Here is a 23,110-nt window from a genome sequence, read left to right on the forward strand (position 1 = left end):
GATTATAGATCTTCCACGCAAATACACCATTCGGATGCCGATAAGTCAGGTACCCTCCTAGTTAAAACGATTAGAAATGACCCTCCCACTACTGTTATTAGCCGCGTTACACTACCTGGGGGAGAAACTGCGACCACACAGTGTGATATTAGTGATTCCTTCAGTGACTACTACGAAGGGTTGTACAGGGCACCACACTTTTTGGGGAAGTCTTCCATTGACGACTTTCTCGAGGACCTACCGTATCCACAACCCCGACAGACATGCAGAAGGACCTGGTGGGACCTATTACCAGGGCAGAGATAACAGCAGCGATAGGCGCACTCTCATGCAAAAAAACACTGGGCCCGGATGGACTGCTGGTGGAATTCTTTGACACGTACTCTGAGATATTAATACAGCACCTGGAGGAGTTATATAAGAAATCGCTCGAGGTGGGCGCCTTCCTTGCCCCACCGCCCAGGTGCTGGTGGTGTCATTGCTCAAGCCAGGTAGGGATCTGGCAGACATGTCCGGCTACCCCCCTCAGTCCCTGCTATGTACGGAATAAAAGATTTCAAGCAAAGTATTGGCTAACAGAATTTAACCATACAAGTTGATTCATATGGATCAGTGTGGGTTTATACCAGCTAGGAGCACTTCATTAAACCTACGCAGACTGCACCAGATCATGTCGGCTGATCTCACACAATACCCAAATGTTGGCTGCATATCCCGGGACATGATACAAGCATTTGATACGTTGTCGTTGGACTACATGTTCAGGGCCATTGCGCGCTTTGGTTTACTCCCCGAATACGTAAAATGGGTGAAGCTACTATATGCGGCGCCCACTGCAAGTGTCCGAACCAGGAAGCTTATCTCCAGGGAATATGGCATCCACAGGGGTACGCAACAAGGCTGCCCCCTGTCCCCGATATTATTTGTTTTAGCACTGGAGACATTGGCACTCCGTATACGGCGAGAGGCCGCACGGTGCGGTATCACTATAGGCACCTTAACACACCTGGTATCAGCTTATGCAGATGATCTTACCTTATATGTAACTGACATGTTGGAGCGACTGGGCTCGCTTCCCCGTATCTTTGCTGAGTTCGAAATGATATCGGGCTTATCCATCAATTAATCAGAACCCAATGCCTTTTTCTTTCACAACCAAAGACACCCGGACTATATTGCTTTCGGAGAACTCCAGCGGCCTGTTGCCTCACAGAGTTTCAAATACCTGGGCATTAATGTGTATCGTTCACAGGTGGACATGTTGGAGTGCAATCTGGTTAAGGCTATTCGGGGCATACCCTCACAGGTAGCTTTCTGGACCACGTTACCAATATCGGCTATAGGATGTGTGGCCTTATCAAAGATGGTGGTCCTTCCCAGTCTTTTGTATTATTTCATGAACCTGCCATTGTTAATACCCGCAACGATTTTTAATACACTAGATACTAACCTGATAGATTTAATCTGGAGGACGGTCCGACACTGAATAAGTCTTAGGAAACTACAAATCAATGCACAGGAAGGCGGACTAGGGGCGCCAGACTTCAGGGGGTATTACTATGTCTGGAAAGTACAGTGGCTGTCCTATTGGACAGCTGTACGCAACTTACAGGAAATTGATTACAGTCCCAGGCACGTCGAGCAGGGACTGCTCCGTGCTTTACTATTGCCCCATGGTAGACCACACCAGGCGCTGCCGGGCCTCCTCTGGATGGCGCTGCCTTGCTGGGGGAGGGCGCTGCGATATACCTCTAAAGGCGGTAGATATGCCGCTAACATTCCATTGGTCAGACTACCGTTGGCAAACTGCACACTAACGCAAAGAGTACTTGGACCCTGGACAGATGCAGGTGTGGAGACCATTGGAGCTTTTTTTGGGAATGGGACATTTATGGACCACAACACTTTTAAACGAGCCACGGGAGCTCCTGCCATACTCTACACGACACATGCTGCAATATATTAAAAGACAATGGGCCCCACAGCGGGAGGAACCCCAGGCAAATGAATTTGTTACATTTCTGTATTACATGGGACGTGGCAGCCACCTTATTAAATGGTTATACCTCAGTATCTGGACACATGCCCAAATCCCGCTGGATGCTACGCGCACACAGTGGGTGGCTGGTGTGGGATGGGACTTAACGGACAGGGAATGGGGGGACATATTGGAATACCCACGGCAAATACCACGCAATACCAAGTTCAAGTTTATTCAATGTATGTTTATACACAGAGCTTACTTGACGCCGCACAGGCTGCACAGAATGTACTCTAAAACAGCACACAACTGCCCCTGATGCAAATTGCCTGAAGCAGATCTCCTCCATATGGTGTGGGCATGTGTTTGCTTTGGTGAGTTTTGGAGGGAGGTTACTCGTATGTTAGGCGACATAACATGCCTGCCCACGGGGAACACGGCTGCAGAATGCATATTGGGTATTCGCAAATGGACAAAGTCACAAAAGGTTCAACTTCGCTTTCTGGACCTTGCGCTTATAGATCCAAAAAAATGTCCATCACCATGCACTGGAAGTCAGACAGAGCCACCTCTCTAGGTGTGTGGCATACTGAAATGCTTCGATGGACGGGAGCTGAAAGCGTGGCGCTGAGTAGAGAGGAGGCTGGTGGTCTAAGGAAACATCCAATCTCCTTGGACTGGGATACAATGGTGGAAGCATATAGAAAAATCAATCTGGATGCTGCTTCAGACGTTCCAAACACTCAATAGTAACTGCAATCACATAATAATGTGCGTATCAACCCCCCTAAGATAATAGAAGAAGCAGTGGAATCCGACATTAGACACATTAAAATCCAACTACCTGGAGACGTTTAATAGATTTACACGCTACATAGTTAGAGCCGGAGCCGGGAGGGGGGCGGTTGTTAGGAGGGAGGAGGGCAGGGTTATTGGCTATTGATTTGTTAGGAATCTTCTGATAAATGTGCTGAACATCCTCGAGGGAGAATTTAATGCACAGGAAAAAATGTTGGCTGGAATCCCTTGGGATGATAACGATGATGGCTATATAACATACTGGATGCAGGCCTTATACAGCTTAGCATTCATATGATGTACATGAAGATATGTGCAATATATTTGTTTTATTGTATGGTAAACAACAAAAAGAAAACCCAATAAAGTTTGTTTAAAAAAAAAGGCTTAAACTGCTTAGCCAACAGATTAGTAATTATCCTCTCTCACTCCACCACAACCATTTTCTACTTGTGCATCCTTTATTCTGTACACCTGCATCTCTTCTTGCCACTTCTCTCTCTCTCTCGCTATTCCCTCTCTTTTCCACCATTTTCTCAACCCCTCACTCTGCCCTCACAACAGCAATATCCCACACAATCAGATCCTCGCATCTCACAAAGTGCAGATCACCAGCCAAATTGTGTATACATTTTGATTTCCATGGGGTCTTCCCAAGAAGAAGTGTGATTACTTTATGGCCAGGTGATGCAGCAGCCCTGCCCCTCCTGAAATCAGCGCATGCTGGTTCTGGTGAAATATAAAATTGCTCCAGGCATGAATGGCATTCCCAACGGAATGTAGATCACAGACCGGCAGGAAAAGGGCAGTCTAAGTTTTACTCTGACTGGGAAACTGCACCTATATCAAAAATTCTGGCATGGTATTTCCCTCCCCTCAGCAATTAAAGCTTTTTTTGGGAGGGGTACCGCTGTTGTCTACTTCAGTATTCGAAATGGACAACGATGGCCCCTTACAAAGGAGACTACCATCTTGTGAATTGCACATACCTGAAATCCACTGAACTCCAGAATACACACATGCGCGCAAACACTTCTACCATCCCTTGCCACAACTTCCATGCATGTCCAAGACATACAAAGGACCCCAGTTATGGGAGACTGAAGAGCATTTTACCCATGAGAAGTGGTTGGCAAACTAAAAGTTATACAGCTAAAAAAAGCCCTGCGGTTCTGACTAGAATTTTGACATAAGAGCTGATGTCTTAAAGTGTGATTTAAGATTTTGAGGGATGGAGTAAAGGCAGGTAGGGTGGCAGAGGACTTTACGTCCGCTACGCTGCCTTTAATCCATGAGCCAAATTGAGAGATGTCCGCCAGCCCTCTCTCAATTACTATATATTGGCATGAATTGGTGGTTCCTGTCAATGCTGGAATGGTTTGACTGATAGTTCTATGAAACTTTTCCGAAGTTTTGCATTTGCAACCAGTTTGTTTTTGAACAATATAAACCTAATGGCCCCCACTCCATGGGAGGCTTTTCTCATGGTATGGGGGGGGGGTGATTTTTTTTTACTGTACCTCACCGCCAGTGGGGATGATGGGTAGCCAAAAACAATTGTTATCTGACTGCCAAAGCAGTCGGAGTACGCTTAGTTTTCGACATATTGTTGGCCAATCCAGCCTGTGGGGTGGTGGGGGTGGGGTGAGCGGGTCGAGAGTCTGTGGCAGAGATGTTACTCTGTTGCCATTTCGACTAAGTACCCTCACTGCTAATCTCCACATCGGGCCCATAGTCTATAAAATGGGAGCCATCGGTGAACTTGCCTGATGGTCAACCACAGTGAGAGAAACTTGCACAGAGCAAGTCAGGAATCGAATAGGATTAAGGGAGCAGAGCTTCATAAAGCAATGTAGATGACTTTTTCGTCCCAACACCGGGACTCCTCCTGAGACGCTTTTAAGATCTAAAACTCCTTTTAGTACCGACTACAATGACAATTTTTGGGCCAGGAGCACAAGCATTTCTTTAGCACACTCTGCTAGTATTGCCACCATTGGTTGTGGCCTCAGTCGCAGCTTCCATCCCAACAGAGACTTGTAATATGGTGGATGAGGAAGTAAACCCTACAGCGACAGTGCGTCATGATGGCATGCCATTGAGGGCACTGTGCCACCTCGAAGCTCCACCTCGAAGCTCCATCATGAAAGCCTCGTCCTCTCCAGCTGCAGCTCCTTGGTATTTGCATTATCTCTTTGAATACATTTGGGGTTCTTTATCCTACGTTAATCGACACATGGTGTGCAGTACTAGGGCGCTGTTAAAAGGCCTGCTTTTCAACAGGTTTTAAAACCACTAAATACGTTTGTGTAAAATTCCTCCTCGGCTGTGCCCCGGCCGGCACACGCCGTCCTTCCACCGTTTTCTTCGTGGTTACTGCGACAGCTTGTGTTTAAAAGGCTGAGAGAGAAGTTGAGAAAAGCACAACTGCTTCGCAAACTGTAACCAGATCCTGGTATCATATAATTTGAACGTGAGTGCGTACTGTCATTAGTGTAAGCTGAGAAATAGCAGGCTCGAAACCGCGCGCTCTGCCTCGCGCTGCGCCCCACGAGTCGTGCTGTCTCGTGCTTGGAATATTCCGGCCCGATGTCCACCTGGTACGACCACTTGGTATGTGCTCGACCACCTTTTGTGCTCAGCTTATCACCTGTTGTGCTCAGCCTTATTACCTGTTGTGCTCAGCCTTATTACCTGTTCTACTCCCTCTTATTACATGTTGCGCTTTTCATGATTTTTGTGTTGTTCATCTTCCTTAGGATAACTGGACATCTCTCATTTGTGCGGCGAAGGAGGGCCACCTGGAAGTCATACGAGAGCTGCTCGAGTGGAATGTTAACCTGGAGCACCGGGACATGGTATTGTGTTGATTTGTTTTCATCCCGTTAATTACCTTTCATTTTTAGTGATTTAGAACCGACGCTTTTCCACGGTGTGTGTATACCTGTTGCAAGTGCTTACCCGGTAGAGAACTAGTGTGGTTGGTTACATTTTCCTTTTGTTCTTTTAAAATAACTGTAGTTGTATTTAAGATATGCATTTCAAAAGAGTTTTTGATCGGAGGGTTAACTCCTTACGTAGCCACATTTATTTGTCTTCTCCGTCTGCTGAATAGCTGTAGTTTTTTTCTCACTTCTATTTGGCTGCTGTAATTATATCGCTCTCTGCTGCAAGAGTAGGTGTAGTCAGGAAATATGCCCCACACATGCTTGTTGACGCTATTCACTTATTTTGCTAAAGCAGAGTATGAATGCAGGAGTATCATTTTGAAATACCACTGCAGTTTGTGTTCCATGAACTGTTAACATAATTAACCCCAAGCTATGGTATATTTGCTAAGAGATGTTATACGTTTTTGTAATTGTTTCATTTTCAGTGGGTTACTTTAAATTGGAAGTAATATGTTACTGCTTTTCGTAGCATAATCTTGAATAATAGCATGATTTACTATTGTTGCACCCCTGTTTTGACTGAATGGTAGAAAGCAATAACGAAGAGGAAGGATTTTTTAGCTTAGTCTGTATGTGTGCGTTTTAAGCAGATATTGTGTGTATTTTCACTAAAGTGGCCCACAAGCTGAAAATACATCTTTTAGGGGGTACAGATATTTATGGTCTGATATTGCATATTAATGTGGGTTTCTCATGTCCAATGTGTGGTCCTGCAGTGCTCTGTGGTTCAAAGTTAGGCGAGGCTCATAAAGCTGGGTAGCCCTGTTCTGTAGTAGTTGCTACCACAGCCCCACCTGTAGCCCATACAAATGTGACTTATGCACTCTGGTGCGGATCCAAAGGCAGGATCCTCTCTTGCTTCCGAAATATAATGTTTTCACTTCACGACCCGCAACACAAACCACTTAATTTTGGGAAGATTCCAAGGGAGCTAGTGCTTCATCGTGCAGTAAACTTGGCCCTATGTAGGAGCGAGTGGAGAAGTGGTGATAACACAACAGCTCAGATGGGGCAGTAAAATAATACCGGATTAAAAACAAAGATCTCCGGGTCGTCCTATGCGTTAAAGTCTTAGGGCCAGATGTACGACCCTATTTTGCATGAGCAAACAGGTTTGCGACCCATTTGCACATGCAAAATCTAATAGCGCCATGTACAATCCCGATTTATGGAATCACAATTTTTTTGCGACTCGCTAAATAGGAATTGCGAGTCGTTATTAGGAAGGGGAGTTACAAGGGGGTCCCTTCCTAGTAGCAAGTCAGAGGCCTATGTACGAATGTTTTGCGACTGCAATTGCGGTCGCAAAACACTTGCAATTTACCAACCTCTTCAAGAGGGTGGTAGAGCACTCACAAATGGGAAGGGGTCCCCAAGGGACCCCTTCCCCTTTGCGATTGCAGGGGAAAATACTTTTTAGGGGTAGGCAGTGGTCCCAGGGACACCTGCCCTTAAAAAATCAAACAAAAACGTTGAATTTTTATTTTTTTTAAATGCATCCCTTTTTCCTTTAAGGAAAACGGGCTGCATAAAATAAAAAATAAAAAACTGCTTCCTTTAAAAGCAGTCCCAGATATGGAGGTCTGCTGAGCCCAGCAGGCCACCATCCGTGGGAGGGTCAGCCATTCCTAATGGGGTCGCAAATTGTGAGTGCCTGATTAATATGCATAAGGCATTCAAATTGCGGCCCCATTAGGAATCGCTAACAGTGTCTCAGACACTGTTGTACATGGCATTTAGCGAGTCGCAAATTGTGACACGCAATTGAGCGCAATTTGCAAGTCGCTCAAACACATGGTCTTACATCTGACCCTAAGGCATATAGTATAACGAGGGTGCATTTTTGCTTCCATGATTATGAAAAAAAGTGGCCGTACCATCTTTCTTTTTAAAGGAGATATTCTACGTATTTGCTTGGGTGAACATTTGATTCAAGGGGCATTTTCAGTCCCCTCCTTACTTCCATGTGATTGCACCAGTCCTTGTCAGTGAACTGCCTGCTGCTGTGTTAAGACTTCTATGAAAGTTGCAGTTGGAAGTGGCTGGTTAGTCCACAGCGCTGCTGTTTGTGAGGCTAACAGGCTGGTTCTGAGATGTAGAATGTTTTAAAAACGAAACTGCCTAATAGCCACAGTCACACAACTGTTTTGTTATTGCTCACAAAATGGAGTTTGTAACTCTGATTTTAAGAATCTCATGATTTGCAGTTTCCCATTGAAAACTTCAATTATTGCTGGGATTAATCCTCTTATCAACGCCACAGGTCTCTATGGGGGGGGAAGTGTGGCCCATGACTTCCACGGCAATAGTTAAAAAAACTTTTATTACTAGTTAGGTTTATTATGCGAATTGTGCATTTATTTTCATTTTAACAATTAATCTTGTTCTAGGAATTACAGTTCACATTATCGATATAAAGACAAGGTGCTCCTATTTAGTGATGATGCAGTGAAAGGGATGAAGTGAATAATTGGAGCGCAATTGCTATACATAATATATGTACATGTGACTGATAGGGACATTATGATGTAACAAGCAACACTCGAGTTAAGAGTGTCGAATTCCACAGTCAAATAAAAAAATGGTCCACAGTAGAAGTTTGTCATCGTTTCCACCCACAAAGCAAATTTAATTAGAATATGGTCATCATCAGGACGGAATATTGTAGGAGGCACCAAACGGATTTCGGCCACAGACCTAGTACAATCCTAGATGGGTCTGTCACTAGATCTGTGATACATCATCAGGAATGGGCAAGTTGAAATAATAAGGGGTGTTAAGTCTCTTGGCAGTGAGTGGAATAAGAGTCACCCAGAAGAAACCGGGGGCAGGAGAGTCATATTTAAGGTTCTCGGAGCACTAGTTGAGTGGTATTCAATATGATTGAACCTAGGTTTCTGCCCTAGATTTTTTCGATCCCTTTACTGCCTTTCTCTTCTTCGCTTGGTCTTTCATTTGGATGATAGCATTTTAGACAGGAGAATGTGAATGATTTTATAACTTGAATGTTACTTATCTTTTTTGGCACATGTTTGCTTTAAATAGTTTTGGTCCCTTTTTCAACAGGGAGGTTGGACAGCTCTTATGTGGGCGGCATATAAAGGACATACTGAAATCGTGCAGATGCTTCTTGAAAAAGGAGCAAATCCACATATTACTGGTTTGGTAAGTTGTTAAGGCATTACTGAAAATGGCGAAATATGTATATGAAAGTTGCAGAATTTGTTTTAAGTAAACAGTAGCAGCTAAGTGTACCTTCATGTAACAACAGCAGACATGTATTCCGGACCTTAGCTAGTGTTTTTTGTGACAGTCTTGTAAGACCAGTGGAAGTGTCATGACATGTTGGATGATTAACTCCGGTCACTTGAAGAAGCCAAGCTTCAACAGCTCGTGTTTCTCCAGTGCTGTGCGCGGCAGGGCAAGGCCCCATATAGTTTTTCTAACCCCTTTGGTATCCCAGTAGAGCAGAGACACTTTTGTTGTTTGGCTTTACCAAGACCATGGAAGTTTACAAAATTAAATGATATATATATATCCATCCATCCACCCATCCATCCATCCATCCAGGTTGGAGGTGGTGTGGCTGCTATTATAGACTCTAAATTCCAGTTTCAGACCCTGTCCTTTTCCACCATTCCAGCAGTTGACTACCTAGTCATCCGCACCACTTCTACCACAGTCCCCCTTACATGTGTTCTTTTCTACCGTCCTCCTCAGTCCATGCCCCTGTTCTGCCAGGCAGTCCAAGACCTGCTGGCCACCCTGGTGATTAACAACTCCAGTGTCCTAGTTTTGGGTGATTTTAACTTCTGACCCTTGCGAAGATTCTCTCTCGAAAGAATTCACAGACTTGCTCGGCAACTTAAACCTTTTCCAGCATGTACACTTCCCCACACACACCCGTGGACACATTCTGGACCAGGTTTGGTCCACTAACCTACACATTCCTATCCCTATCATCAGTCCCTGTCCCTGGTCGGACCATTTCTTTATTTCATTTTCTCTCGACCTAGGATTGATTTGTAAACCGGTGCTTCCCTCCAACACCTGGGCCCGCAACTGGGGACGAGTGGACATCCCCTCGCTTTGCACCTCCCTCTCAGCCTCTCCCCCTGACCTGACCAACCGATCCCCCGACTCCCAAGTCGTGGCAATTAATGACTGGTTGTCTTCAGCCTGTGATCAGCTGGCACCCCTCAAACGTCTTCGGACGCGCCGCCTTCATGACTATAGTTTACCACGACCTTAAAATAAAAAAACTTGCTCCTAGACAGGCTGAGCGACAGTGGAGACTGAAGTATTGTCCAACCCAAAAATTATCTTACCTTGCCCTGTTGCACGTTTACAAAAAAGCTAGTCTGCAAGCCAAATCGGAATATTTTACCACCAAGGTCCTTCTCGCCGTCAACAAGCCTAAGGACATCTTCTCCATTTTCCACGACCTGTCTACTTCTGACAGTCATCCTCAAACCGGTTCCCTCGCAACCCTTTTGCGACTCACTAAATGATTATTTTATTGACAAAATTGCAGCAATTAAATCCAACATTCCCCCCTCCCTTCCTAGCCCTTCCCACCCAGAGCCCCCTTTGAATCCTTTTTCTCTGGAGCAACTCCCCCTGATCTCTGCTGAAAATTTTTCCTCACTACTCACCAAGGTCAAAACTGGTTCTCCTTCTGATAGTTGCCCTGCTTCCATACTTAGAGAGATCTTCTTAGCTTGCCCTGAACCCCCGGTGACCCTTCTTAATGATTCCCTCACACAGGGGACGGTCCCTCACTCCTTCAAGTCGGCAAAAATCATTCCCATCTTGAAGAAGGTTGGAGCAGACCCCTCCTCTCTCTCTAATTTCCGTCCCATCTCCTTGCTCCCTTTTTTGGGAAAGATCCTGGAGAGCCATGTTACCACCTGTCTCAGCTCCTTCATTGAGGAAACCCATTTCTTAGATCCTCACCAGGCGGGTTTTCGCCCAGCTCATTTCACAGAGTCTGTTGTTCTCTCTGTATTGGATGAGCTCAGAGGGGGTGCCGACACCAACTCCCCCCAGGCCCTGGTTCTCCTAGATTTGTCCGCTGCCTTTGACATGGTCGACCATAGTATCCTGCTCGATCGTGTCAGGGGCACGGGCATCCGGGGAATCGCCCTGGCATGGGTCTCACCTCCTTTCTAGGAAACCGCCTTCAGGCGGTTCAGCTGGCTGGCTTCTCTGCTCCTCCTCATCCGGTCCTCTGTGGTGTTCCCCAGGAATCTTCTCTTTCTCCTTTACTCTTCAATCTTTACATCCTCCCTCTTATCTCTGCTCTTCAGACACTTGACGTCACGGTGTTTAATTACGCCGACGACCTCCAGCTCATCTTTTACCTCTCTTCTTCCTCTGCATCTGCTCTTAACGTCCAACCTACTATGCTTTTTATCAGGGACTGGATGAATGTCAATCATCTTAAACTGAACCCAGATAAAACTGAGCTTGTACTCACGGGTGGCATCTCCAGCCCCTGGTCCTCTGTTTTCTGGCCCTCCACCTTGGGCCCCGCTCCCTCTCCCTCAGTCAAAACTCTTGGGATAAGAGTTTGTTCCGATCTTTCTGTGCACTCACAAATCAGTGCCGTGGTATCATCCTGCTTTCTTAAACTCCGCGTTATACGTAAGATCTCCCGCTTTTTTTCTACTGCTGCTTTGAAAATCATCCTGTTAGCCATGATTGTATCGCGCCTTGACTATGGCAATGCGCTATATGCTGGAGCTCCTGCATACGAGCTGCGCCGCCTCCAACTTATCCAGAATCAAGCGGCTCGTCTAATCTTTAAACTGCCCAAGCACCACCATGCCACTCCACTGCTTAAATCTCTACATTGGCTCCCTCTCTTTGAACGTTCCTTTTTCAAAATGGGATGCTTGACTTTCCAGGCCCTGGCAGGCACTGCACCAGCATTCCCAGCCTCCAAAATTACCGCCTACGTCCCCAACAGGGATCTGCGGTCCTCTTCCAAGCTTTTCTTGTGTGTTCCCCGATTCAGGAGAAAAAAACACGTTGGCATTAGGTTCTCCACCATAGCCCCTGCCTTTTGGAATGCTCTTCCTCTTAGCATTAGTACAGCTGCCTCCTACTCTATCTTTCGTAGGGCTCTCAAGACCCAGCTCCTTTCACGTGCTTTTTCATAAATAGGCGACCCTCCCTCCCTGTCTCCTCCCGGATGTCCGTCCTTAGTGCCAAGAAACCGCTTGGTATACGAGCGCTTTATGAATGCTTTAACTTCAACTTCTTCATATATTCAAGAGTGCCTTCTTAACCCCTTAGCTGCGGCGGCTTGTCCGCTGCAGCGCTAAGGGGGAGGCGGGCTCATGACGGAACCGTTCCGTCACGGCCCTCGGGTGAGCTGTGCTTGTGACGGAACGGTTCCGTCACGGCCCCACCCGCTCTTTAGAACGTTAGCGCAGGCGCGGAATTCGCGCCGCGCAGGCGCGGCGAGCGGGCCGTGACAGAACCGTTCCGTCACCAGCACAGCCCACCCGAGGCTTGTGACGGAACGGTTCCGTCACGAGCACACAAAGGGTTAATTAAAAAGAAAGCCTGCACTCGAAGATCCGAAACTGTCCATATTTTTATTGCACAGGGTTAAAAAGAAATTCACTTGTTGTTTCTTCAAACAGCACTAAAAATAGCTGTAGTTGATTGGAGATGCGTTTCGGCTGATTCGACAGCCTTTCTCAAGCCAAACATATCGCCATTTTGAGCACTCTCTATGTGCTAATTCGACACTGAATTTAGAAGAAATACTTCACATTCCCAGCCGCAATCATCATACTGATGAAAAGTTTCTTAAATCATATGTGAAATACCATGTAAATGTTCGTAATCATTCATAATAATCCAGCTTAAATGCACCGGTTCCATGAGCTGTACAGGGGAGGAGGGTGGATTGTTTATGAAGTTCATGACAACACCCAAGATAGAGAACTGGTGTTTCATTCAAGTAACATTATATTGGGCTGTTTTCTGATAACAGATTGATATAATAAGTTTTGTGTATGTCTAAAATGCTCTCTAATCACAAGGGGTATAGGGGGATAGGAGGTAAGGCTGCCCCCACTCAATCACAGTCAAACACAATGTAGCCCTACCTCAATCAACACAACCTCAACTATTTGACCATAAAATGGGTAAGTGACCGTAGTGTCTATATCTATACCCTGGGTGTGTGCATTCACACTCCCCCTTAGGCCAGGATGTCTCAATAAATCAACAAGAACCAATTAAAACCACAGGTCGACGTATACTAGAAAAAGTGTGAAGAGTAGAGAGAGTACCTCACGGTCGTAACACCCGAGGGGGTTGCCGGTTTAGCAATATCCGGTATACCCACTTCTCATCATTGGTTACTCTCTCTACAGGAAAGAAATGATGTACACACAAATAGACTAGTACATTCAGTGAGAATAGTAACGGAATAACACAAACACCACAGTGAGTGAATTTAGACAATACTGTGACAACATGTATACAAACTCAGACCCCAAAACAACCAACAAGTAAATAAAAACTGGAAAAGTCTTGCTGGCAGTTTCCTTTCTTTATTCTAGTGCTGCAAGACCCTCCATTAAAAATGGTTAAATATATACCATATCCTTTCCTTTTCAAGCCAACATGTTTCGTTGCTATAAATTCAGCAACTTCATCAGGGCGAAAAAGGGGTTCACTATTCTCGAACTTCACATCAAATTTAGATTGAACAAGGACTCTTCACACTTTTTCTAGTATACGTCGACCTGTGGTTTTAATTGGTTCTTGTTGATTTATTGAGACATCCTGGCCTAAGGGGGGAGTGTGAATGCACACACCCAGGGTATAGATATAGACACTACGGTCACTTACCCATTTTATGGTCAAATAGTTGAGGTTGTGTTGATTGAGGTAGGACTACATTGTGTTTGACTATGTCTAAAATGCACCTAGAATATTCAAATATGAGCAGTTTGTAGGGGCAGCGTCAGTTTTTTTTCTCTGTAAGGTGATTATCCTCATAAATTAAAAATTATTTAACATATTTTGTAAATCTTCTTTTACATGTATATGACTTTTTGATTTCCACTTTTTGTCATTCTCTCAAACAGTACAGCGTATATCCCATCATTTGGGCAGCAGGAAGAGGCCACTCCGATATAGTTCAACTGTTACTGAATCATGGAGCTAAAGTCAATTGTTCTGACAAAGTAAGTTTGCAAAGCATGCATTTAATTTCTTACTTAGTAGTACCTATCTGTATGTAGGTTTTGCGTGGCATATATTTAACAATAGAGATGATGTCTGGAGAGTTTGCGAACAGATATTTTTTTGGCCCGTTCCCTCAATTGCCCATCGTTTTAAATAGTTTTGCTATGTGTCGTGAAACATGATTTGTCATAGCCAAGCATACTGGGACCAATTTCTAAAATGTTAGGTATGCCATAGTCTTGTCTCCATCTGCAAATTACATAATCGAGATTATTCAATTTTGAGAATGCAGAAGACACGTTAAAATCCACCATTTAATTTGGATACTCCAAAGTTGTAAGTTTGAAGGGGGTCTGTTGGGAAATTGTTTTTTTCCAATGAAGTTCAATTGGAGGTCCCATTACCTCCTAGAGTTTTCAGATTCTCATGGCCCGGAAAATAGGTTACTGTTAATATTTTATTGGTTACGTTTCACATTGTTTAGATGTGAGTCATATTGGATGGCTGCAGGTAAGGTTATCTGATTAACACCCACAAGAGTGTAACTTTGTGGGTATTCTATATCATTATCAATGTCTTTCCCCATACATAAGTCGTCAAATTAGTATGGGAAAGTGCCTCAAACATTGTAATGGTATGTTATTTGTATTTGTAAATCACACTATCACCTGCAAGGGTGTCCTTGCACTGAGCAGGTGTATGTGCCTAGCCCTGGCTATAATAGGTTGATTAATTGGAATCCAGATCTTCAGCTTCTTGTGGAATTCAAGGAGAGAGGAGGCGGAGGTTGTTTACAAGAATGAAGGGGAAGAGCTTTCTCCACATGTGAATTAATGTCTATGTGAAGAGAGAAACTTAATATGAGTTGCACATTTATTCTAACCCTTTAGTGGAGGATTTTCCTCTCTCCGATCAATCTGTGGCCATACGGATAGTGCTGTTAAAGCAAAACACAACACGTCTGGAAGCCAAAGGTCTAAGGTGTTTAATGCAATCATAGCGAGCAGCACAGCCAATAATCAAGAAACAATTGTTATCCCCACTGACCACAACTCTCGCCCAAAACTGTCAGTGGAGCATATAATACTAAAATGCATGTTAAATTGAACAGTGTGTATACATTTTTACTCCATACAAGGTTATGGGGCACAAACACATGGCAGAAACTTGTTACTTTCTGCAAAATGTATCTAATGAGCAGGTGGCAGGATCGTACAGACAAAATGTGAGAAGTATTTGAAGCAGAGATGCATTAAATTAATGCACTGCTGACTTCATTAGTTTCTTAAAATGTGCTTCCTCTGTAAAATGGCTTCTAGGCCTGCTCGAGCCATACAAATTAGCAAACATATTAAGGCTAAAGGGGACCTAAAACTAATATGTTAACGAAATTCATAATTGATTATCAGTACATGTTGTGATATACAGTTGCAGAAGGAGATTGATATCAAAGAATTAGCAGTACAAGGTTTATGTTTTCAGTGTTTATAGATGTACCTAAAGGAAGCTGCCAAAGTCAAAGTTTACTCTGGGTTATGTGTGCCTGTCACTTTTGTAAGGTGCAAAACAATTGTAAATATTCTTTTCTTAAGCCTTTTCACAGATGGATTTACTCATTTTTGTGAATTGGACTTCTTGATGGCAACAAGAGCTTTTGCTTTACTTATATTTCCTTCATCCCTATTCGGTTTCTCTGGGAATTCCCTTATGACCTGTACAGTTGTTAGTTTGTGCCTCAATCAAAATGTTCTTAAATGTGTAGATTACACCTTTTTGTGTGAGGTGTTCTGATTGCAGTAACTTTAGGCTTTCTAGCTTTTGTAGACTTTTCATGTTGAGTTTGCTCAAGAACACCCGTTTTTAGGTCTCGCGCGCGACACACACACACACACACACACACACACACACACACACACACTCACTCACTCACTCACTCACTCACTCACTCACTCACGACAGGCACACACAGACGCGCCCCGAAGTGCTCCCTTCCGCTAGCACAGCACACATACACACGCACACATATGAGAACAGCGAGACCCCCCCCGCGCGCCACCGCCCAGAAATGTGAGCATTAACCAAAAAGGTCTCCCATGCCCTAGTCTTGTGCCCTGATGGCTCTCTCGCTGTGGGCCCCCACCGCTCCTCACCAGTTCTCCAGTTTGCACTCAGCTGCGGCCCCGGCAGCAACCAGGAAAACAACGGATGCCGAGACTCCATCACACACGGACCTGGGGCACTCCCTTCGCTAAGCAGAGTTAGCGGTCATCGTCAGGTCAGGGCTGGGGTCCGGGCACCCGCCCAACTCCGGGTCCATGCCACACTCTGGCACCAGCTCACAGCGGCAGTCGCAGGTTGGGCCGCACGCAACACTCCGATGTCTCCTGCCGGTGCTAATCCCACAACAAATTTTTACCATGCTGAACATGCTACTCATCAACCTCATTTGGGGGGCAGGAAGGTGGCGCATCAGCCTCAAGAAATTACAACTGAATACCAGACAAGGGGGTCTGGGAGTACCAGACCTGCGTGGCTACTACTACGCAAGCCAACTCCAATGGCTGACACGTTGGGTGGCGGGTAGGAACCTACATGAGATTGCTTATACAGCGGACAAACTGGCGCGCGGCGATCTTCACTCCCTTTTACTACCTGCTGCCAAGATCCCCAGAGGCTGCCACCCCCTCCAATGCATAGCTCTGAAATGCTGGCAGAAAGCACTGCTGTACACGGCAGGGATCACCCCCTACGCGGACAACATTCCCCTTCTAGGACTCCCAACACCACAAGGGAACTTGTCACGATGCAGACTGCGACCCTGGACGGCGGCCGGAGTGGACAGGGTGGGAGACCTGTTTGGGGACGACACTTTACTGGATCATGCCTCTTTTGCACAATACACAGGTGCCCCACAACGACTGTACCTTCTACATGCCTCGGTGACCTCCTATGTGAGACGCAGCTGGGCCCCACAATGCACCAAACCAGTCCAGCACAAATTGGTTCATGTCCTCCACTATATGGGAACGGGTGGACACCTAGTACGATGGCTCTATGTGGGCATTAGAGAACATGCAGCTCTGCCCCCTTACTACCCTTAGGGAGCTTTGGGTTACAGATACAGGGGAGGCTATAGCGGATGGGGAATGGAAGATCATCCTAGGTCATCATAGGAGGGTGTCCAGAAATGTTAAATTCAAATTTATACAAGCCATGGTCCTACACAGAGCATATCTCACCCCCCAGAGGCTCCACAGGATATTCCCTGCTACCCCCCACAACTGCCCTAGATGTCAGGAGGACGAGGCAAACATTCTCCACATGTTATGGTCATGCCCGAGACTACGCAACTACTGGGGAACGATCAGACACACACTATACTCAGTAACAGCTCTGCAGATCCCCGAGGGGGCGCTACCCTGCCTGATAGGCCATAGGAAGAGAACTAAGACCTGTAAGGCACAATTGAAATTTCTGGACTTAGCCCTTTTGCTGGCACTTAGAGTTCTCACTATGAGGTGGAAGTCACCCAGATCCCCAAGTGTAGATATGTGGCGGTCAGATGTGTTGAAGTGGGGCAAGGCGGAACCTGCAGCGCTGTGTAGGGAGGAAGAGAAGGGCCATTGTAAATTTCCTATTGCGCAGGAATGGAACCAAATGTTGGTGGAGCTGGAGGATGTGGACCTGGAGTTGTCACAGTAATATCCAGTCTGTTGTATGCCGGACCCAGGGATTCTCCGCACAAGTAGATACTCAAACAGAATGTATTAATTGACCAGGCCTGACGATTGTACTATCCTCTAAGACACACTGAGAACTAGAGTATCCCAATTAAGGAATGTGTACAGGGGAATAGCCGGGAGACTGGGTGGGAGGAGGGATTGGTTTAGGGGCAGTTTATGGACAGGCGATACTGCAATTGGACTGTTATTACTTATTGATGGGATGATACCATGTCTGGCAACATTGTAAAGCATGTTGAATACTTGGATACGGTTATAATATGCCTAAGTTAAGTTAAAGAAAACAGAAAAGACTGCTGCAATGTAACATGTGTGTATGTAAATGGAAACAACTGTCACAGTCATGAATAAAGAGTTGAAAAAAACAAAAAACACTCCAATGTTGGGCGGCTGGGGCTCCGCGGTCCACTGAAGCTCCGGAGGTCGCAGATTGCAGCCCAGGGTATGTGGTGACCGGGACAACAGGTAGGATATCGCAGATTTAGGATTTACAGCAGGATTGTGTATGTGTATGTGTAGGATTACTACGGTGCTACATGAGCCGGGCTAAGACATGCCCCCCATGCTGGTTGTCAATGCACGCGCACGTCTTGAATCGCGAAAGTGAAAGCGATCGCTTTGTCTGCCGTGCCTCCCAGCCTCGCTGTGAGGGGGAGCTCGCCTTTTTTTGCAGCCTCTCTGTGCAGCCTCTCTGTGCTGTGCAGATTGTGAAAGAGCTGGTGTCACTGTTATGGTACCAAGCGTCCGTGGAGAATGAAGGTAGACGCAGCGCTAGCCTTCAGCTGAGCAAAAAGTGCCGTTCGATGCTAGTTATTAAACTTTACCCAGTGCCTCGAGGTTCCAGGCGGCGCATAGAGGCACATCATTTTCCGTGTTTGCTTTGACTTTTGTTAGAATGTGTGTTACATCCGCATGGAGGTGGTGCCAGTGACTGGCAGTCTTTATTTATGTATCTCAACGCTTGTGACTTTATGGCACCCACTGTGAGCTCCGCACTGAGTCTTGGCACAAAACAATTAAAAAACGATGGCACCGCGAGGACACCAGCGTCACAGGCAGGAGGCTTGCACCACCCATGGGCACGGACAGATACCGCGCGGCCGCCTAACTCAACGCTTGTTTGTGTAGTACTAGGCACCGACCCCGACGAACATTGTAAACATCCTCCCATGGGTAAGCGTGTAGCTAAAGCCCTCCTCCCAGATGTTTTGAGGTGAGGAGAACAAAAGCTGGCAAAGGAAAGAATGGTGCGGGCCCTGTTCTTTGAGTACTGCTTCCGTATCTAGCTCCCTCACGCGTACTCAGTTTCATCTCGCCCCCCCTACATTAATGTTTTTTTGGTTTTTTTATGGGTTACCGGTCCAGCCACATATTAGGAGTGCTATTGATTTTTTTGTTTATCGCGTGCCGCCTAAACGCCTCAATGCTTATTTTTTTGGGGCAGTTTTGTATAGTGTTCCATCACCTCCCACCCCCCCCCCCCCCCCCCCGCAGTCCTTTCTTTACGGCGCTGCTCCATTCCTCCTCTTACACCTATGCTAATAATGACAGTTTCTTGTACTGGACTATTCCAAAGGTAGGCCAAGCTTAGGTATTTGACGCATGCCTCTCCTCAGTTTTTACGTTTCCCCTACCTGCGTGCTCATAGAATGTGCCACATTTACCCAGCTGGTGGTGGGGCGGGGGATTTGTGTGCTTGAAATTGCTTAGCAGAGCCACGGATACTTAACAAATGAGCATAGTACACCATGGAGATGTGGATATGTGCCATTGAAAATGCCGAAGGCGCCAGCCCACACGTTCCCAAATACAATGTGCGTTTTGTACATGAAGTTAGTTGCTTCTTGAAATGTGTGCGTGGACGCTGCAGTAAAAACAGGATGTGGCATAACGGCCGGAGCCGCCGACCTTGGAGCTGGGTTACCGGGTTCGAGCCTCGTCTTAGACTCCACATCCTGTGGTTCTGAGCAAGTCACTTAATCTCCCGGTGCTTAGCAACACCTTCAGGTCGAGTTTGTGCTATATAAAACTGCAAAAAGCAAAACAAAGTGTGAGTTTAACTTCATAGCCTATTTTAGGGCTTTTCCCCGCCATGCCAAAGCTGCTTTCCTGTGACTTTAATCATAGGTACCTCTTAGCACCGCTGATTGGATGCATAGTGATTCTAGAAAGAGGCCATGCCGAATTCTAGGCCTGCGTGCTGTATTTCGTGCCAGTGTGGTGCTGGGCCACAGCTGATGACCGGCATCCACTCACGTGACACATTGTTTGCTCTCGGGTTACTTGGCACCATGGCCTGTGGCATCACTGATTAATTTCTGTATGGCCCTCTGTAAGGTAGGCCTTGGCTGCACATCAGGTGTGCATGGGCACGGAGCCCCATGCATTCAATGAGCATTGCAGCTTTCCGATTTCAGTGCATATTCAATTATATGAGCCGTGCAGTGCTCTAGGTCTGTGAGGGTGTCTGTTAGCAACCGCTAACCACTCACAAACAATGTTTATATACCAATTGCAAATGAAAAAAAAAATGCAAAGCATTGTCATTTACAATGTCAGTAACTCAAACTTTAATGCTGCGAGACCTATTGCATTGCAAATGCTTGTTGAGTATTTGTGTTGGTGATCGGTACAATACTGTTCAGTCAGCTGCAGGACAAGGGGGACAAACTCTTTCTTCACTCTTCCTGAACCTACCTACTTCCAGTACTCTTTATGTCATGGCTCTTTCCCTTTTGTATCTTTCAGTAGTCCTGCCTCCTCATTGCTGGGCTAGAAACCTCTGTACCTGTTGTTAATATAGAGTTCTGTAATCCGGTATTATCATTATATGAGCACCCTATATGTGGCATGCCATCAAAAGTGCATGGATGTGGACCCTCGCCAGTTCCTTTTTTTCTGCTGAACCTTATGGATCCCTTGTGCTTAGGAATGTCCCTACTTGGGCCTTCCTCTTAGAATTTGAGTCTTTTTTTCATGTATTTGTGTCTGTTATTTCCGTTGTCCCCCTTCATCATTCATTCAGCTCAGTGGCTTTGAGGCTACACTCCAGCTTCAAGCCATTTGCTATGTGCTGTTGGCCTTTTGCAGGAGCTGATTATCAAACTGTGAGTCTCATGGCTATGGAAAGTCATCTGGTGCAGACCTGTGCTCTTTGTTCTACTATAAGAATTATTTTCCTCCAGAACGACCTGGCCAGCATTCAGTTCCTAAATAGATGTTGGATTTCATCACAAGAAAGAATTGTCAGGAGGGAAGAATGGGGTCTCAGCTACCCTTGATCATACAGGGCATCGTTCCTTCTAGTGAGGTAGCGAGGTATGTCTGAATGGATCACAGTATTGCCTTTATCTTTCTTGTTTAGCGCACATTTATTGTTGTGGAGAGTGTGCTTTTGAAGAAAAGGTATGGTTTTGTGATGTACTACTGATTGCTGGTGATATTTCTACAAGTGGGCCAACAAGTTCTTGGTACTTGTCGTTGTGTTTTTATCCTATAAAAACAATCAAAACTAAAGCAATCGTTCTACTGCTTCCCCTAACTCTCCCTCAGTAACTCTTCAGCTGCTTGTTCTGCTATTTCTTTGATCACAAATGGCATTCCCTAAAGAGGTGTAAAACCTAGGTGCCTTCCTTGGGCAGGACCGTAATATGGTCATGCAAGTCAGTGATGCAATAACGTAGGTTTCAGCCAGCTAAATCAACTCCCGTGCATTCTCTTCTTCATCCCACCGGCGCTGTGTGCAGCATTTGAGGGTAGTGTCAAACTTCAAGTTGGATCACCTCATATGTGTATGCCGAATAGCGGCAGACCGACCAAAATGTAATCAACCTATTCTTTGTGGTTTTAAGGAGTGTGATCTTTTCCTCCATAGTGTGAAGCCTTCTATGGTTGTTATTGATTGCCGAAATGGCATTTGTTGTTCTCCGCCTAGTAATGCTGCTCTAGGTCTTTCTTCCTTGTTACACACACACAACAAAATGTCTTCTGATACATCCTGCAGAAGCCTCTGTCCTGCTAGCAGTCTCTTTCTACTGCAGAATCCAGAAGCTTGACCCAAGGAGATAGATGTTACACTGTACTGTGCCTTCAGTTTTGGAATCAACTACCTTTCAATATCGGAGTTCTTTCCACCTGATTTGACTTTCTATAAATCCACGAAGACCCATCTCTTTGTTTTTGTGTGCCTTTTTCTTTCCAAGTTTTCCAACCTACTCGTCTGTTTGCCTACCAAACCTAGAGAAAAATTGCTTTGCATTTTGTGCTTCATAAGCTGTATAACGTGATACCAAAATTGTGCTTTTTGGGTCCTGGTCTTGGACTTATGATCTTTCACTTCAACACTTAAGCGCACATTATCGGTTGATCATTTAGTCAGATGGACTCAGTGACGTGAACCACTGAGTCTACTGCAAATATGAGGTTCACGGGAACTCAACGAACCTGGCTTGTTTCCTCCAGAGCTGTCAGCTGCAGACACAATGGAAAACTCTGGCAATAATTACGGGGTGAATCGGACCCGTAATTAGTTTCACCCCGTAATTCCCTGTTCCTCAATGGGACCCCAGCTAACGCTGCATCTCCCGAGCGGGCCCCTCACAACACCAATGTCAAGGGTGTGACTTACTAGGTGCGTGTCTGGGACACTCGCAATAAGGCCCTAATTCTCACCTAAGTCCATTGTCCAATACTGCCAAGTGCTCCGACATGTTCAGTAAATGTGCGTGCCTAAAAAACAGAATAACAAAAAGTAAACGAACAGAAATTACTAGAACAGACTTATGTATGTTTTTGTGTGCTTTGATCACTGCTTACAAAACAGCGATAAGTGATTGTTGTAGAAGTACGCACTTTAGCATCAATAAAAGATTTCATTTTAGGAAAATAAGTACTCTTTCTTCTACTGATGAAACACTGATTTGCAAAGGACACAAACATATTCTGTGACACGTATAGGGCACTTAATTGCAAGCTTGTGCTCATTATGGATTACATGTAATTATGTTAATTTCTTTATTTTCTCCCAAAACATTGAAGTCTGAAATTTGTGGTTTATATTTTCCAAAACGGCTATCCTTAAACTTGGCACTCTTGGAAATCGAACTAAATTAGATTTTGAAGTTCCACATAACCTAAGGAACAGTGGTCTGTTTGACATTTTTCCCCTGCGCGGCGTTGTTTTTTACGTCTTAATTGAGCGTTTATCTTAAGTGTGTGTGTGTGTGTGTGTGTGTGTAAGAGTGTGACACCCTGGAGCTGCTTGAGGTTTATTTTGCGTTAAAATGAGTTAATTTGGTACTCCTTTCTAATGTTTGATAATATCTGACTGGGCGCATAATTTCCATCATTATATCTAAATTGCATTGTCTCATGTTCTAAAAATATAAACTGTGATAGCAAAACAAAAACATGAGTGGGTGTTT

The 23,110-nt window shown here is 45.3% G+C and overlaps 1 protein-coding gene across 3 annotated transcripts in view; it reads left to right on the forward strand.

Moving 5' to 3' along the window:
* The window catches only part of KIDINS220 (kinase D interacting substrate 220), a 1,022,767-nt gene that overhangs the window by 173,421 nt on the left and 826,236 nt on the right, over positions 1 to 23,110 (forward strand). For all 3 annotated transcript variants that reach the window (XM_078647833.1, XM_078647835.1, XM_078647834.1), the window contains exons 4-6: positions 5,539 to 5,637; positions 8,797 to 8,895; positions 13,845 to 13,943. In XM_078647833.1, coding sequence (XP_078503959.1) covers positions 5,539 to 5,637; positions 8,797 to 8,895; positions 13,845 to 13,943 — 297 coding nt within the window. The remainder of the gene's footprint in view (positions 1 to 5,538; positions 5,638 to 8,796; positions 8,896 to 13,844; positions 13,944 to 23,110) is intronic.

This window comes from Lissotriton helveticus, chromosome 6, assembly GCF_964261635.1.
Source record: "Lissotriton helveticus chromosome 6, aLisHel1.1, whole genome shotgun sequence".
NCBI classification, from domain to species: domain Eukaryota; kingdom Metazoa; phylum Chordata; class Amphibia; order Caudata; family Salamandridae; genus Lissotriton; species Lissotriton helveticus.